We start from the raw sequence: 14,997 nt of genomic DNA on the forward strand, positions 1-14,997 counted from the left end.
GCAAACCAGGACCCTTGTCCAAAGTCATTCAAACATCCCATTCCTAATACAATACTACTCTGGACACCACCAGCCCCCACCTTACCATTTCAATCACTTTTACACTTTCAAAATCAAAATCTTGTAATTACATTTCTTTTCTCCACTACCAACATCTGACGCCCTTTCTATATACATTTCATACAAAAGATTTTACAAAGAAGCAGAACCCGACAGGCCCACACTGGAACCTGAGCTCTCCTCCTGCTCCTTCAACTCCTCTATATCCTTGTCCAGCCTCTTCAACATCGCCTCCTGAAGATCCTCCACCTCCTGGTCCCTCTCATCCTTGAAAATCAGTTGGGCCTTCTTCCAGGCCTCCACCTCGGACTCCAAAAACAGCTCTGAAGGAGACGACATATCATCAGAACCATAGTCATCTTGAAGACCTGCCACAGTACCACGAACATCTGCCACCTCATCCGCCAACTCATCCATGCGACACATCAACTTGCGTATCAATTTTGAAAGTTGGTGGAGACCGGTGGAGACCTCCACACTGCTGATCACCTCACTCGTGGTGATGCCCTTGTTGAATGAACAGGCAGTTTTCTTGACCTTGCAGTGAGAGCAAGTCTGCTCTCGACTGGTGCCTTCGGTTACCAGTCATGCATAACACCGTGCACCATCTTGATGACAATGCACACAACTCCCTGAAAACAAAAGCTAAGTTAAGCCATGGAAGAAAACCAAGACACTTACTTTCACCATCCAACAATTCTTCACCCTCCACCAGCCCCACCACTTCCAACTTCATCTGCTTTTTGGGGCTAACGATCGCCTCTGTCTCACTGTCATCCACTATGTCCCTCAACCTGAACTTGTGTTTACATCCCTTCTCCGCCGGAACCGCTGCCCTTCTCTTCCCCTCCCACACCCTCTTCCTCCTCTCCAGGGTCCCCTCGGATTCCTCGGACTCATCGTCCCCCTCAGTCCCCTTCGCCTGCTCATCATCGGACTCCAGAGGCATATGGTGAGTGACCTTCTTGAAGCGAAGACCGGGGCCAGGACTATACCGTTCTGCCAAAACTTGATGCAGCCAAAAATCAGTGGCCTCCACAGGGGTCATCAGCAACCCATCCTCCATAATCATCCCCTCTGGCTCTACTTCCTCAGCCACCCTCCGAGCCACCTTTTTCAATGCCTCCTCTGCCTCCTTAGCCCACCTCTCTGCAGCTTGCTGAACCTCCTCCCTCTTCCTCTCCAATTCCTCCTTCTGCTCCTTTTTCCATGTCTCCCAGGCCACACAGTCCACCCAGACCTTTTCCTCCCACTCTTGCTCCCTTTTCCATTCCAAATGACTCTCCACGGCCTCCACATATTCTTCCTCCATGGCCTCCCATTCTAGACAAAACAATTCCTTGGCCTCTTCAGGGCCATTGGGGGTGGATCCCCTCACCAGAGGCTCAGGAGTATGTGAGCGATGACATAGGCGATGATGGTGGTTTCAGATCAAGATACAAAACTCCCATGGCCACCAACAATCCTCCATGTGGCCCCACTGGCCATCAGGATCAGCACTCTTGAGGGGAAGAACGCTAAGGGGGGGATACTGTTATGCACATGCCACCGGCCTCCATGTCACCTCAACCAACCACGAATTCTATCATGCTACCCACCGGACTCCAGCCACTTCCATTACCTACTAATTTCATTTCACCATTATCATTTCACATCTGTATTTCACATTGTAATACCTAGACCCCAAACTCGGTAGCGAATATTCACACCAGAACCCAATGGAACCCGACTCAGAATTAGCTACCATTAGTATATAAAGCCATGTATATCACTGTAACTACTCAGTTTGAATATCAACTTGGATAAGCCACCCACACTTCGCACTCACTTCAACTCCTCACTACCTTGTCTGTTGGATTCTGCTCTGAAGGACATTCCAGTTCACTTCTCTGACGAATCTCCATCCTGTCCATCCAGATCCTTGGGCCCCAACTCAAGGGTGACATTGCCAATAGCTTTGTTGATGCCCATGCACTCCACCAGACTCCACGAGTGCACTCAAGCCCACTCGATTGGCATGTTCCTAACACAGACTCTGTGTGTGCACTCAAGCCCAATCATTTGGCATGTTTCTAATAGACATGTATACAAGGAACATCACACATGACACATGCATGCATAACACATGCACATGTGACACATATGCAGGACTTCATGAAGTACTGATGACTGATACATAACTATGAGATAAATTAATTAATATGCTCTAGGCCAGAAATAACACATATTGCAAGTAATACAGAATATCCTGACACTAAGCTAGAGAAGATAACAATTGTGGCTGACTTCAGACATGAGATATCATTTCAGTGGCCTGGAACAGGTCCTGAGGGTGGCAGAATAATCCTGAGGGGATAAGAATGTGAAGAGACATGTGGATAAGCCATAAACAGAGCTAACCAGTGTCAGATTGCATAAAAACAGAAGGCAGTCTCAATCCAGAGCAGAATATGCCTATCAGACTATGACATGCATGTGAATGACTTATGAGAGACTCCATAATGGAGTCCTGCATGTTGAAATTACTATATTAGATGTATCTTAGTAAGTATAGTAGTAGCCTATTTAAATACAGCATTGTAAAAGTAGTAGACAAGTTTCCAATCCCTCACAGTTGCAGTGTATGGAGCATGAAGACCTTGCACTCCAGCTCTGGGTTTGTGTTTGTAACTTTGGATGAGAGAATAGATCTATTGTTGATATCATTAAGAGAGATCTGAGAACTGTGAGAGGCATAAAAGCTTGCATGGAACTCTAATTTAATTTAATAAGCGGTTTTGAATTGCACTCTAGCCTGAGAATAAGAGAGCAGTGTCTGATTATATGCATTGTATCAGGCTAGCTCTAAAATTCGCAAATTTTAAACTATATGTTTGCATAAGCTGAAGTCTATATGACTAGCCATTCAAGAGCTATAGCTGAGGCTTTGAGCTGATAGCCATGCTATGCTAAGAAGGCTAAGAATCAAAGTGGACTTAGCCAAAACAACTTTGCACTGGGTTAATAATCTTGAAGTCAAAATTGGACTGAGAGGAATAAATACCACTATGATAAAATGCCAGGTCAATATAGATTTAGAAACAGTATCATGTTTAGGCTAATTCTAAATACCATCAGAGCTGGTATACCATATTTTAGCTCAGGAATTTATTACTATGACTAGCAGTGAATTACAAGATCCAGCTAGCATTCAAACCAGAAGTAAAAGCAAAGCAGAACTCATTAGTCTATAGCGAATACACTGGGTCTGATGGAAAATACATATGATGAGAACTCCTTGGGCATAAATAATCAAAAGGGCACATAGTTCAGGGAATGAGCCACAATCAGAGAGCTCAGCTGTTCTGGATCACCATGATTGATCAATCATGATTAACAGCAAGTCTGGAAGTGGAACTATGGGATGATCAATTATATAGTAAACATTCATAGACTATAGAAATAAAGTACTGAAGGAGTCCTGGAACACCTGAAAAGGATATATGAGGTGTGCCAAGACAGGATAATGACCTAATTTTGGGGTTAGCCAAGTAAAATGAGTAACCACACTAAATTATTTATAGATTCTATATCAGTTAGTTATGTATAAAAGCAGAACAAGGGGGAATCATGCAGCAGGTGATCCACTCCTATGATTTAGGCATTCTAGCTCTCAGTAGTTAGTCTCTGTACCAGCAGTTTTGTGTGTAAGCTCAACTTGGATAGTTATTGTTACTAAGTCACCTGTATTGAATAAGAGTTGAAGTCTTTACTGGACTTTGGGTTTTCACATAATTTAGATTCTGGCTTAATAAGAGTTTCAGCATCTGAGTATCAGTTCTCTAGTTTCAAGAACTGCTAGCTAGCCACAGGTGCAGCTAGCCAAGTTTTAGCACTTGAGAGATATATTATTGGGTTTTGATGTTTATTGGATTTCAGAGTTTTCTAAGTTAAGCTGAGCATCATAGCTTCACATTTTAAGTCTCAATTCACATACCATATCTTATTCCTACCACTCTTGCAAGTATTGTATTTTAGGATATAAACTAGCCTTGAATAAACTACCTTTATATCTTCATATTTGATTTATCTGAGTCTGCAGAGTGCTTCTATCATACTCAAATCACCCTAACTCACCTGTATTGGTGATTGTGCATTGATTGGTTAGGTGTTGGTGATTGAGAGTTCATTACTCATTTGCATCTATTAGTCACTTAGCCATTTCTCAGCATATCACTGAAGGGCACTATTTTGAGTTTTCAAGGTATTTGTGATGTGAGGCACTACAGGTGGCAGAGGTTTGAACCCTTTGGCACTTGTAGATGTGTGTTTTAGGGATTTTGAGTTGATCTGAGCAGTACTTGGGACTATTTGAGAGTTTTGTGGGTGTGTTTTGAAGTATTGTATTGAACAACAATACTCTTTGCCTTAAGGCTTGGCAACATTCATTTTCACCTCTTGTTTTTAAAAGAAAAGCTTTAAGACTTAGAGAGATCTAGGATTGTTATACACATGCTATTGCTATTTGTGCATAGTGGACTATGTAAGAAGACAATTACATTTGCTACAGCTACCCTTATCATATTACAATCCTCCAATGAACTAAGAAGTATTATGTGTGTTAGTGTGGGTGTGATTAGCAAATAGCACTCTGCTGCATCAGTTTTCATCTTGCACATATGCAAAACCTCTTCAGCAGATACATTCATAGTCCAACTATTTTCTCTAAACTGAATGTATGATATCTCAATAGAGATCAATAGGAAAGATGAAGCTGTCACCTTATTTCCAGGGCTCTTCTGAGCAATTGAGGATGATTGTCTTGAAGAGGGTGTAATGTCATCATTTTAGCCCCTAAATCCTGCTCAGTCATGGCTTGGTTTGAGATCACTAAGACTTTTCTATATAGTATTTAAGTCAGTAGTATACAGAGATATACTCTAGTCTCAAGCACTGCTGGGGCTGGTAGGTTTTTAGCATGGAAAAAGAAGGTCTAAAAATGTTGCAACTTTTTCAGACATTTATGTATGAGTAAAATAGATTCTATAAAATGAGAAGGAAAAGTATCTATTTTTAGTTATATTTTAGGGCAAGTAGATGAATATATTTTTGGGATATTTTCTAGATAGGAGGAGAGACAATAAAAGATATCTATTTCAAGCCATATTGCACCCACAAATAAAAGTGCAGTTACAGCTTGCAAAAGAATAGCTTTTCACAAGCAATTTTGGGTCTGAAAAAAGAAGGATAATAAAATTTGTTGAAAAAGAAATTCTTTTTTATCATATCCTCTTTATGTAAAAACTGGAGGTTTCCAGGTAAGAAAAATGTAATGTAAAAGAAGTCAAATTTCATTGTATCTTACAGATGATAAAAAAAATCATGCACTGAGAGACTCTCTCAGTGTGCATGCAGGATATTTCTACAGATAGAGATGGGATGTAGTCACCAATACCACCATTGGTCAGAGGTGTATCCTCTCTGTAGTGTGACAGTTCAATTCTATTGAATTGCAATACCAGAGATCTGTCAGCTCTTTTTATGAGCTTCTTCTTTGTGTTATAGTCATCCACTGAGGTGTATGAATAATCATTTGGAGGAGGCTCCACAAATAAGGGACAATTTTGGAGCTTCTCTCTGTCTGTAGCTTGCACTAATTCGAAGTTTTCTTATCCTGTTATCAATATAGATCAAGATGTACCAATACCAGCTGTCCATAGTTCAATTCAGTGAGTCATCTGGTAAGCTTGAAGGATTAAGTATGATTACCTTTTTCAATCTCATCTGGATGAACAATGACTCTCTGATTAGACAAAGGGTTTTCCCCTTGAACCATAAGTCATCGACAGGAGAGTTACAGGGTATGAGAGGAACTTTCTCTTGAACATTGTGGTAAATGGAACAGAATGCAAATTTCTTATTATGGATGTGAGCCTTCATTTTTCTCCAAGTTTCTAACAAAGAAGGTGAAAATCTGGACCAGGAGAAGATGTGCCTCTGAAAAACACCCGCTTGGACTGATAGACTTCGGAACTCGATACCTGATATCCAATTGATTGGTATTTATGGACTGCTCCTAAATGTATCTGTCCAGCCGGAGTGAAACCGGAAATTCCGTTGACAAAACCAATGTCTTTGATCTATTCTGCTATGACTCGAATTGCCCTCCTGCAGCTGCCCTCAAACTATTGTTCCTGTTTCCAAAAAAAAGAATGTCAAGTGAAATAAACTGGTTGGATCATTAATAATTGCCATGATACAGATTCGAACTGTCAACTGAGTGGTAAATTCAGAGACAATCTACCATTTATCCATGTAGCATGGAGGTTTTTTTAGGCTCTATTATAGTATAGAAGAATTGCTCTAAGCATCCGAGATATCCATGTTTTACCCTTCCATTCTTTTATGCTATTTAAAGGCGTTCGAAACAGGAATTAATCCATGTCTCATGCGCTCATTTAAAAATATGGTCCCATGATTTAATGCTTTGACTGTGGACAGAATTTCGCCTCTATCTTGTTGAATTACACGCATGTGTCGTCTTGTCGCATGACACCTTGCCTGTCGGACCTGATTCACCAATGGTATCTTCCGATGCTCTCCTGGAGGGAGAGTACAGCTGCTATTTCCTGGAAAGAACGCTGTCTATGTCATTGCAGAACGGTTTACTTAGACGTTCAATACGCCGCCTAACAGCTAGAGATTCGTTCTCTCGAGATCCGAGACCCGTCATGTGAAGCAGGTCGGAAGAAAGGGACTGGCGGAGGAGCAGAGACGCTATGTACGTGTTTCCTATGACCTGCGAGTTGTGGCGCAAGCGCCGAGTTGCTCATATTCAATATCAGCATTCAGTGCCACCATTATCGCCACCGGTAATTCAGTCGGTGTTCTTTCGTTCTCGTGAGGAAATTACCTGTGGTTGTACCCAAGATCGTAAGAAGAAGTTTGTATACTAAGGACTTGCAGAAAGGATTCGTATAACCTCATAAATGATTCTTTCAAAATGTGGATGCAGACGGTAGCGTCACAAGATCTCAGCCTTATTTGTCTCCGGAAATAAACAAGATGTGGGGCTATCATCACTAACAGAAAATATGATCCATCCGTAGCATGTCAGCGGGTCGAATCTCGTGGGGACTATGTATATCCTTACCCCATCTTATTGCTTGTAAACCGTCTCCTTGAAGGTACATAAATCGAACTGAAAAGTCCCAAATACTCATATCTCACGTTAACCCACCATGGACTCATATCCAGTGCGTGAACCCACTTCATCATAGCTTCACCACTATATATATCCTCTTGCTAGATCGGCTCTCGTGTTTTCTTCTACGACGCGGCTGGATGTCTTGTAGGAGGGGTCGTAGAATCGACGACTCGTATGGGAAATGTCCGTGACCCCTATCTCTCTCTCGGACGTTCTTCCAAGCTGAGACTCTATAGGGCACGCAAATAGTTCGTATCAAGTGCGATGATGGAAGTAATTTGACGTTACCGTGAGCAGTATCGGACTTTTGTTATCGGTGCTGACCGTACTTGTAGGGCTGCAGGTGTCTCTCGAGGATAGCGGTGGGAAGGAAACCCTTCCTACGTACGCTGATTTTTGTATTCGAAAGTTGGTTATTTTGGATCATGTACAGAAGAATATTTGTAGTAAAATTACCGCACTTGTGTTGTAGAATCAAAGTGAAGTAGTCCAAGGTGTGGATAGGAAGACCTACCGATATGGTCGCTGCTCATTGAAATCTTCGTACTATCATCTTCTCATCAGAAGGTTGCACAATCATCACCGTGGCGACCAGGCGAAAGGGTTATGGTTTCGAAGTGTTATATGCACTACGTCATTGTACTCTTGAATTCCAAGCACTCGTGAGCCCCTCGCCTGCTGTCATACCTCCTTCTTGTCGTTGCTGAAACGATCCACTCCTTAACAGTGAAAACTCTAGTTTCATTTCCGTACTTAGTCTTGACTTACGCTCCTCACTTCCTCGGACTTTAGAGCAGTATTTATACCACGTACCTCGTGGTTAGTGCCTCAGCTGCTGTTCTCATGTAGACAGATAAGGATGAGGTGCGCATCTTCTCTATTCCTCTCATCGGACACTTTACTTCTAGTTAGCGACGAGCGTATTCTTACAAGTATAACATATTAACTTTTACTCCAATATGGACAGAGAACGCTGAGCCTCTCGGGCATTCTTACATATACTCCACTATCTATGCGTCAATGGGTTCGAAGGGATAATGGATGCAGTAGAGCAGTATTAATACTAAGAGGATATTTTGAATAGTTTTTGAGTTAGCTAGGGATGCAGCGCTATGGGATCGGTGATCACGAATAGTTATTTCCCCTCTTAAGATCACGTTTTGAATAAAATATTCGGCGCCTCTCTCTTCGAGAACAAAGGTGTCCAAATTGAAGAACAAAAAACCGACATACGGCACGTACTAATCTGTGCCAAGAGCTGTCAAAAGGTCTCGACATCGAGCGTGCGCATCATTCGTCGAATCGCTACCTTAATACAGGCCAAAATGAATGGGACGTGTTTTTGAGTGAGGTCTATGGCGTTCCTGGATAGTTTATACTTCACCGGATATTTCGACGCAACAGTCACGTGGGTCGTCCTCAGCGGAGGGTGGAGCGATTGATCTACGTTAATTGTGATGGGGAAGTTTACATCTCCTCGTGGATTTGTATCAATAGCCAGTTTTGCATCTCTGCTTCATAATCACTGGCCTAATTCTGCCATTCCAAAGGAGACGATTCGTTTACTTAGTTCCGGACGTTTTCTGGTCATAGGTATATGAAGAATGACATCTTGGATGACGGATAGGTGGTAAACTCATTGGGAAGCGAGAATACCCAGGTCGCCGATGCGGGTTGATGATGGCTGAAGCGGCCTTCACCTCTATTTCGGACATATCCTTTCACGTTCCCTTGTATCCTGTGAACGTACTCCTGATGACAGCCAATTCCATCTACCCCCCAAGGTGTAGAGCATGTATATTAGGAGGAAGACAGTCCCGGTTTGTTCCCTTTGATTTGTGTTCGGTACCGGTCAGAGGATGAAAGAGTTGCACAGGTTTGTACCACAAACGTCTTCTGGAGTGTTTAATCTGATTATTTTCATAGATACCGACCACCTCTGCGTTCGGGGAGGAGGTGACTCTGGGACGGGCATAGATGGCGGGATGAAGTAATTTTGTCGGAAAGAACGTGGCCCCACCGCCTACGCACCAGCAACGTCTTTCGCCCATTTCTCTTTTTGAGTACGAGGGCCATGCTCTCGTCGAGCTATTGATCTTCCCTGCCATTCCCAACAGCGTCTCCATTCTCCGAAAAGGAAGCTTTTGTGACTTCTACTTCATAGCTATGTTCAAGGGAGGGGGATCGTACTTTTGGTTATAGGATGAAGGATCATAGAGTGGTAGAAGCTGGAAGATGGAATAATAGAAGGGAGGTTGACGTCGAACTGGTGTGATAGTTCTCTCCACGACGGATAGCGAGACGCTTTTGAATGTGTCTCTTCTCGGACCGTACTGTCAAGTCTCCTTTCCCGGAACGTGTATTCCATCCGCTTATTCTTAAGCATAAGCCCAAATACGTTTTGTTGCGGCAGGTTTCTTTGCCAGCTTTGGTCGTTTATATAACTCACAAGTCAGAGAGTGCGGATAGGACGTATCGACATATTGGTGATTCATTGAGACTAGGGGCCACTGTTCAACCCCCAGAGTATTTTCTCTCTATCTCCATGACAACATTCTGCCGAATGTCATTCGTCTAGGAATACGTCTGCGTGTATGCGTTCGACGTGCCTTGGATTTGATCATCTATATGAATGCGAGGTTCCGTCTGACATAGAAAGGCCACCGGCATATTACCGTTGAGAAGCTCTCTTCTGCATTGATGTCGTACGGAGGAGGACTTGACTATCATTCGAGGCTTTCGAATATGAAATACGGTATTTCCTCCGCAGACCTTGAGTAGTACACATTCATTCAGGAGTAGCAGCTTCTCTTCTCGGCCTGAAGTGCAGATCATTGACACCGGAGACTATTGTTACTACCAAGAGAACAGGCTTTCGATAATGATCTTCAGTTTTATACGATTCCGGTTCTCCTCGACACCGTCCGGACAGGTCAAGCTACTATCGATCTCCATTGCGGGTGTGTTTACGCTGGATGGATGAAAATATGCTCCTTTGTACGGCACCCATCCTAGTCTTATAAACGCTGCGTTTCTGGCATAGATATAACCATTAACTGTCGAAGAAGATTCTCGGGCGGTATCAAAGGGTCCGATCGATCTTTCCTTCTCGTCTCACGCTCATGACTACCCTGGAATAGGTACACCTATGACACACTTCTCCCGTGAGCGTAGGGCTCGAGAGTGTGTGGTACGTGTACGTTATTCTTTCTCTTTGTTATCAAATGAAGAGCTGACCCTTTGTCACAAGATATTTTGTCCGATTTACCTCACGAGCTCTCACTATCGAGGCCACTATGAGCTTTGAACCCTGCCAAGTCTTGACAAAGAGGAATCCTTGGCAGCCAGGATTGCTTAGGGTCCTTCTTCCATATCCACATAATTGGCTGTCACGAAACCAGCATTATAGACGATGTATTGGAATCATATCGCTAGGTCCAAGAGAGGGAATCTGGAATGGCTAGTGATAATCTCAGTTGTAGCTATGGACAAACGGGAATCTACGGCAATGCAACACGTGATCTCGGAGGAACCTGACCATGCCAATGCCCTCATTCACTAACCCCTACATCCTCCACATACACAATCTCCTCATTGGAATTGAGGTACTGGTGGTTCAGAGGGAGACGTGGGTATATTTCATTGTATAGAGTAAGGATAGTGGTGGTTCCGAGTCAAGCCAATAGGTATGAAAATGTCAAAGTATAAGGTAAGCAGTAATATATATATAAATAGAATACAATATTAAAGCCGTGAAAACCGAATCTCAACACTCCTCACCTTGAACTGCGGATCTATATTACACGGGTCTCGCAGAGCCCGGACATCTATATCTCCTCACACGTGCTTTACCAAATCTGCCAAACTCGTGTTAAGCTCCCTTGGCTGGTCGTACACCTCACGAAACTCGATGTTCTGTACGCATGCCCAGAGAGACCCGGTGTGCGAAGCTTTGTGGAAGATTGGACGATGACTGGGCAAAAAACGTGCTTTGTCGGTGACAAGGTGGATAAGAGCGAGACCGTGACGGAGAGTGGTGCTTGGAAGCTGGCGTTTGTGACTCCATCAGGTCTCGTACGCCTGAATGTTCTATTAAGGTTTTCCTATGGACTCGGCTGCTTGGAGAGAAGTCCCAAATGTCATTGTGAGTATTTTTCTTGGCATATAACGCTTCCAAGTAACCGCGGTCAAAAGTACAGGTCTCTGGTTCTCAGAATACACTTCATAGAAAGATGAGACTAAAGCGACACCACTTCATTGTGATGATATCGTCAATAAGGCCAATCAAGGGAGAAACAGAGATATACGTGGTAGGATGCTCTGCGACTCTCTTCTACAGAAAAATGAAACAGAAGACAAAGGCCATGACACGGAGTCGAACCGTGGTTTTCTCATGCCACTAAATGCCTTGTCATATGTGAGAGACGATCTACTGTTGATCTATCATGGCGTGCATTTAACATGAATTCGTACTGTCCTTCTTGGTTCTTACTCACAATCCTAACGGCCAGTGATGGGCGTTTTAATACCGCGTCGGGGCTGAAAATGGTCCTCCAGCCTCTGGGAATTATCCAGTTATAAGCTCGAGTCAAACAGGGCACTGAGTGAATTATGACAAAGAAGGACTATCTGCTCCGTTAATAGGTATGGGGAAGACAGATGAATCGTGAATCAAGCAGAACAAAGTGACAACAATTACTAAGGTGACTGTTTGTCCTCCTCTGTTGCAACTAACGCTTAATCTACATTGGGTCTTAACTCGAGGCTTAAGCTTAGTCCACTCACTCGCTGATCAGAAAACAAGCAAACAACTGCTGCCATTTTTCAGTCAGTCTTCTGTATTCACTATATCCCATCAACAAACTACTCTGTTGCATATGATGATATTTGAATGTTACACTGCTTAGCATTGAGTGCTCATCTCATAACATGTTCTTACCTCAGTGCCTCAATGACAGTTGATTATCAGTCTCACAGACAACTGATGGGATTGTGTGTTTGTCCCTCAAGTTGAGCCAATATATTGAGTGCCTATGCTTTCCATCCTCTTTGTATAGTTACCTGACGCCTCTTAGATTAGTACCACACAACATCCTCTTGAGTAACCTCAGGAGAATAAGAAGTGAAGATGCCATTCCCTATTTTTTTGTGAGTTGGTTCTCACTATGTTATTATTTAGATGCTAAAATTTCAGGGTGGTAGATCATACTTTAAGTTCATTATTTGCACAGCTTTCTTTCTGACATCTATGGAGGGACTGTCACCATTGGGATACCTATAATAGTATTCTGCTATTGTGAAATAAATGTTCCAGTATATGTATATATTTCCAATGAAGAAATGTAGCCCTTCTGTGCCCTAGACAAGAAGAAAACATACCCTCAGAAATGGAAAATCTATTTAAAAGATTCATAGTGAAGTGAATTTTTCTCTCTTGCCAATAAGCATTCATTCATCATTTCCTGATACTATACTCTCTTGATGTCAAATATCACTGTGTATGAGCATACTGTGAGTCCTTCAGTGTATCAGAGATACTGAGGGTAGGCACTGTATAATGAATTCTTTACAGCTGTATTTATATGATTGTTATAATAATCCTTCAAATACACCAGGATTCCTGTTTAATTTCACATAGAGTGAGTCAACATGATGAAATATCACTTTTTACTGATGTTACTTATCTCAGTGAAGTCACACTTACTGGATATGGGGTCTGTAAATAGTATTGAGTATGGGGACATTATTATATACAGCTTATAGCTGTAACTATATATGGTACAGTGGCAGTTTCTTAGTATATGTTAGAAACAATCAACTATTACTCTATCATAACATACATTTAAGCCATTCTTCTTGCTTCTTACTGAGAGATACTGTGTGAATATCTCAATTTGAATACAATATATATGCCTCTGAACCTTTTAAGAGACTGAATACATTCAATGACATTCTGTTAGGCTCAAGCCACACATGATCAACTTAACACATGATAAACTAATGTGGCTTTGCATTCAAGCCTTCCATCAGAGTTCACTTTATGTGTTGTTGGTTGATTCCCTGTGCTTCAAGGCATTGTGTGATTAGTATGAGAGTAGAATGAGGATGTATAAACTTTAGCTCGAAGCTGGGGTTTCACCAATGAGAGCAGGCTCCTTAAATACTATACAAGGTCTGCTAATAATACTGTGTACTTATTATGTGTCTCTCTGTCTTTTGTGCTCATTGTCCTGGAGCATTGTTACTGTACATAAAAGGCTGATTGCATCATCGGGCAATGCTGTTGCATCGAAAGACAATGACGGACTTGGCCAGTTGTGATGACTAAGCCTTTGTCCCACGATCTTTAAGCGCCTGGTCTGGTGCCCTGACTAAGCATAAATAGGGGTTAAAAGAAAAGAAAAGGAGTAAGAAATTGTAACACATTCCTCTTTCTAAGGTCAGTGGAAGAACTTTTTGATTGTAAATCAACTATATATTTCACCTCAGGATGGCAGACCTGGCTCTGGTGGTTGCTTGGAACCATGATAGTTGAACTCTGTCTATTCCTATCCTATTACTGAATTCACTCTATTTTTTATGCTATTAAGGAGGTGTTGAAAGCCAATGTATTATATATTCGAACACTTACAAAGTCTGAAAGAAATAGATTAAAACTTGGTAACAACATTGAGGACAGAATAGTTAAAAAAGAGCCCTGGCTGGCATCCATCTAAACAACAATGAGGATAATTATTTTGATGTTCTAATGGCTTATATCTTGTTCTCAGCATAAAAACTCTTATCAGAGCATTTGGTGATTTAGTAACAAGGTTTCATTAAGTCAATACATAAGCAACACATCTGACTTTAAACTATGTGGTATACATCTAGCTTCTGTTTTGAAAAACTCATCTTTTCCTTCTTCTATGAGCTCACCTACATTGATTGTCTATAACACTCTTCCAGGTGGTCAAGTGTATCACCATAGATATCATTATGCACTTTTTCATTGCCTAGAGATAGAGAATTCGATGTAGAAGAGAAAAGCTCTAGTTGTATGCTTTTAGAGAAAGAGAGAGTTACAAGGTAGCTATTTTCAAGATCCTTTGGTTGTGAGTTAAATCTTTAGCTCTAGAATATGACACCTGATGTTGAATGGCATTTATAACTTACAATGACTCATGAAGCAGTCCTTCTTTTCCTCTCACTTTGACAGGAATAGATGTACACTATTGCCCTATTACTGTATTATGCAAAGTCTGTGATAAAGAGTAATGCTATGCCAGATATATAAACTTGCTAAGATATTACTCATGATACCTCCAAACCAGAATCTAATTATGTTCCACACAGATAGCTGCCCTGCTTCCTTCTGAAAATGATTCCTTTCCATGTGACCAGCAGGTGATAATGGGATCAAAGAGATGAGCAATATGCAAAGATGGCTTCAATTTCTCTTAAAACTGGGTAGGACTTGTTATATGTGTATCAAGACCTCCAGGAGAATGAACCTATGCAAATGTTTGCCTGTTATTTGCTCCACATATAGAAAATCTCATAGAGTGTCAGGTGACAACCAAACAATCACAAATACAATGCAATGCAACCACTGGGATCTGACACTAACTGAAAGTAAAGCAGAAGGATGAAGATGAGGATGTATAGGATGATGAGAAGGGAAAAGAGGTATAGAGGTTGATAGACTATGACTGGCAATGTTGGTACTGAAGTGGTAGTCACACCAAGAGTTTAGGAGTTTGATCAGTATA

The 14,997-nt window shown here is 41.8% G+C and overlaps 1 protein-coding gene and 1 pseudogene across 2 annotated transcripts; one reads left to right on the plus strand and one right to left on the minus strand.

The window, feature by feature from the left end:
* Positions 1–7,280: 7,280 nt before the first annotated feature.
* BT62DRAFT_1081265 (uncharacterized protein) lies at positions 7,281–11,711 on the plus strand (the record flags this gene model as incomplete). The annotated part of the gene is made up of 14 exons (XM_043179654.1): positions 7,281–7,295; positions 7,349–7,429; positions 7,483–7,519; positions 7,582–7,644; positions 8,874–8,992; positions 9,051–9,122; positions 9,173–9,202; positions 9,254–9,432; positions 9,825–9,838; positions 10,139–10,206; positions 10,262–10,325; positions 10,387–10,436; positions 11,063–11,320; positions 11,586–11,711. 14 exons carry the CDS (start codon positions 7,281–7,283, stop codon positions 11,709–11,711), a joined length of 1,176 nt encoding a protein of 391 aa, XP_043033371.1.
* Positions 11,607–11,696, minus strand: BT62DRAFT_t190 (annotated as a pseudogene). The gene has a single exon. The product of its transcript is annotated as a tRNA-OTHER (tRNA).
* Positions 11,712–14,997: the final 3,286 nt, after the last annotated feature.

This window comes from Guyanagaster necrorhizus (genome assembly GCF_019112545.1).
Source record: "Guyanagaster necrorhizus MCA 3950 unplaced genomic scaffold BT62scaffold_59, whole genome shotgun sequence".
NCBI classification, from domain to species: Eukaryota; Fungi; Basidiomycota; class Agaricomycetes; order Agaricales; family Physalacriaceae; genus Guyanagaster; species Guyanagaster necrorhizus.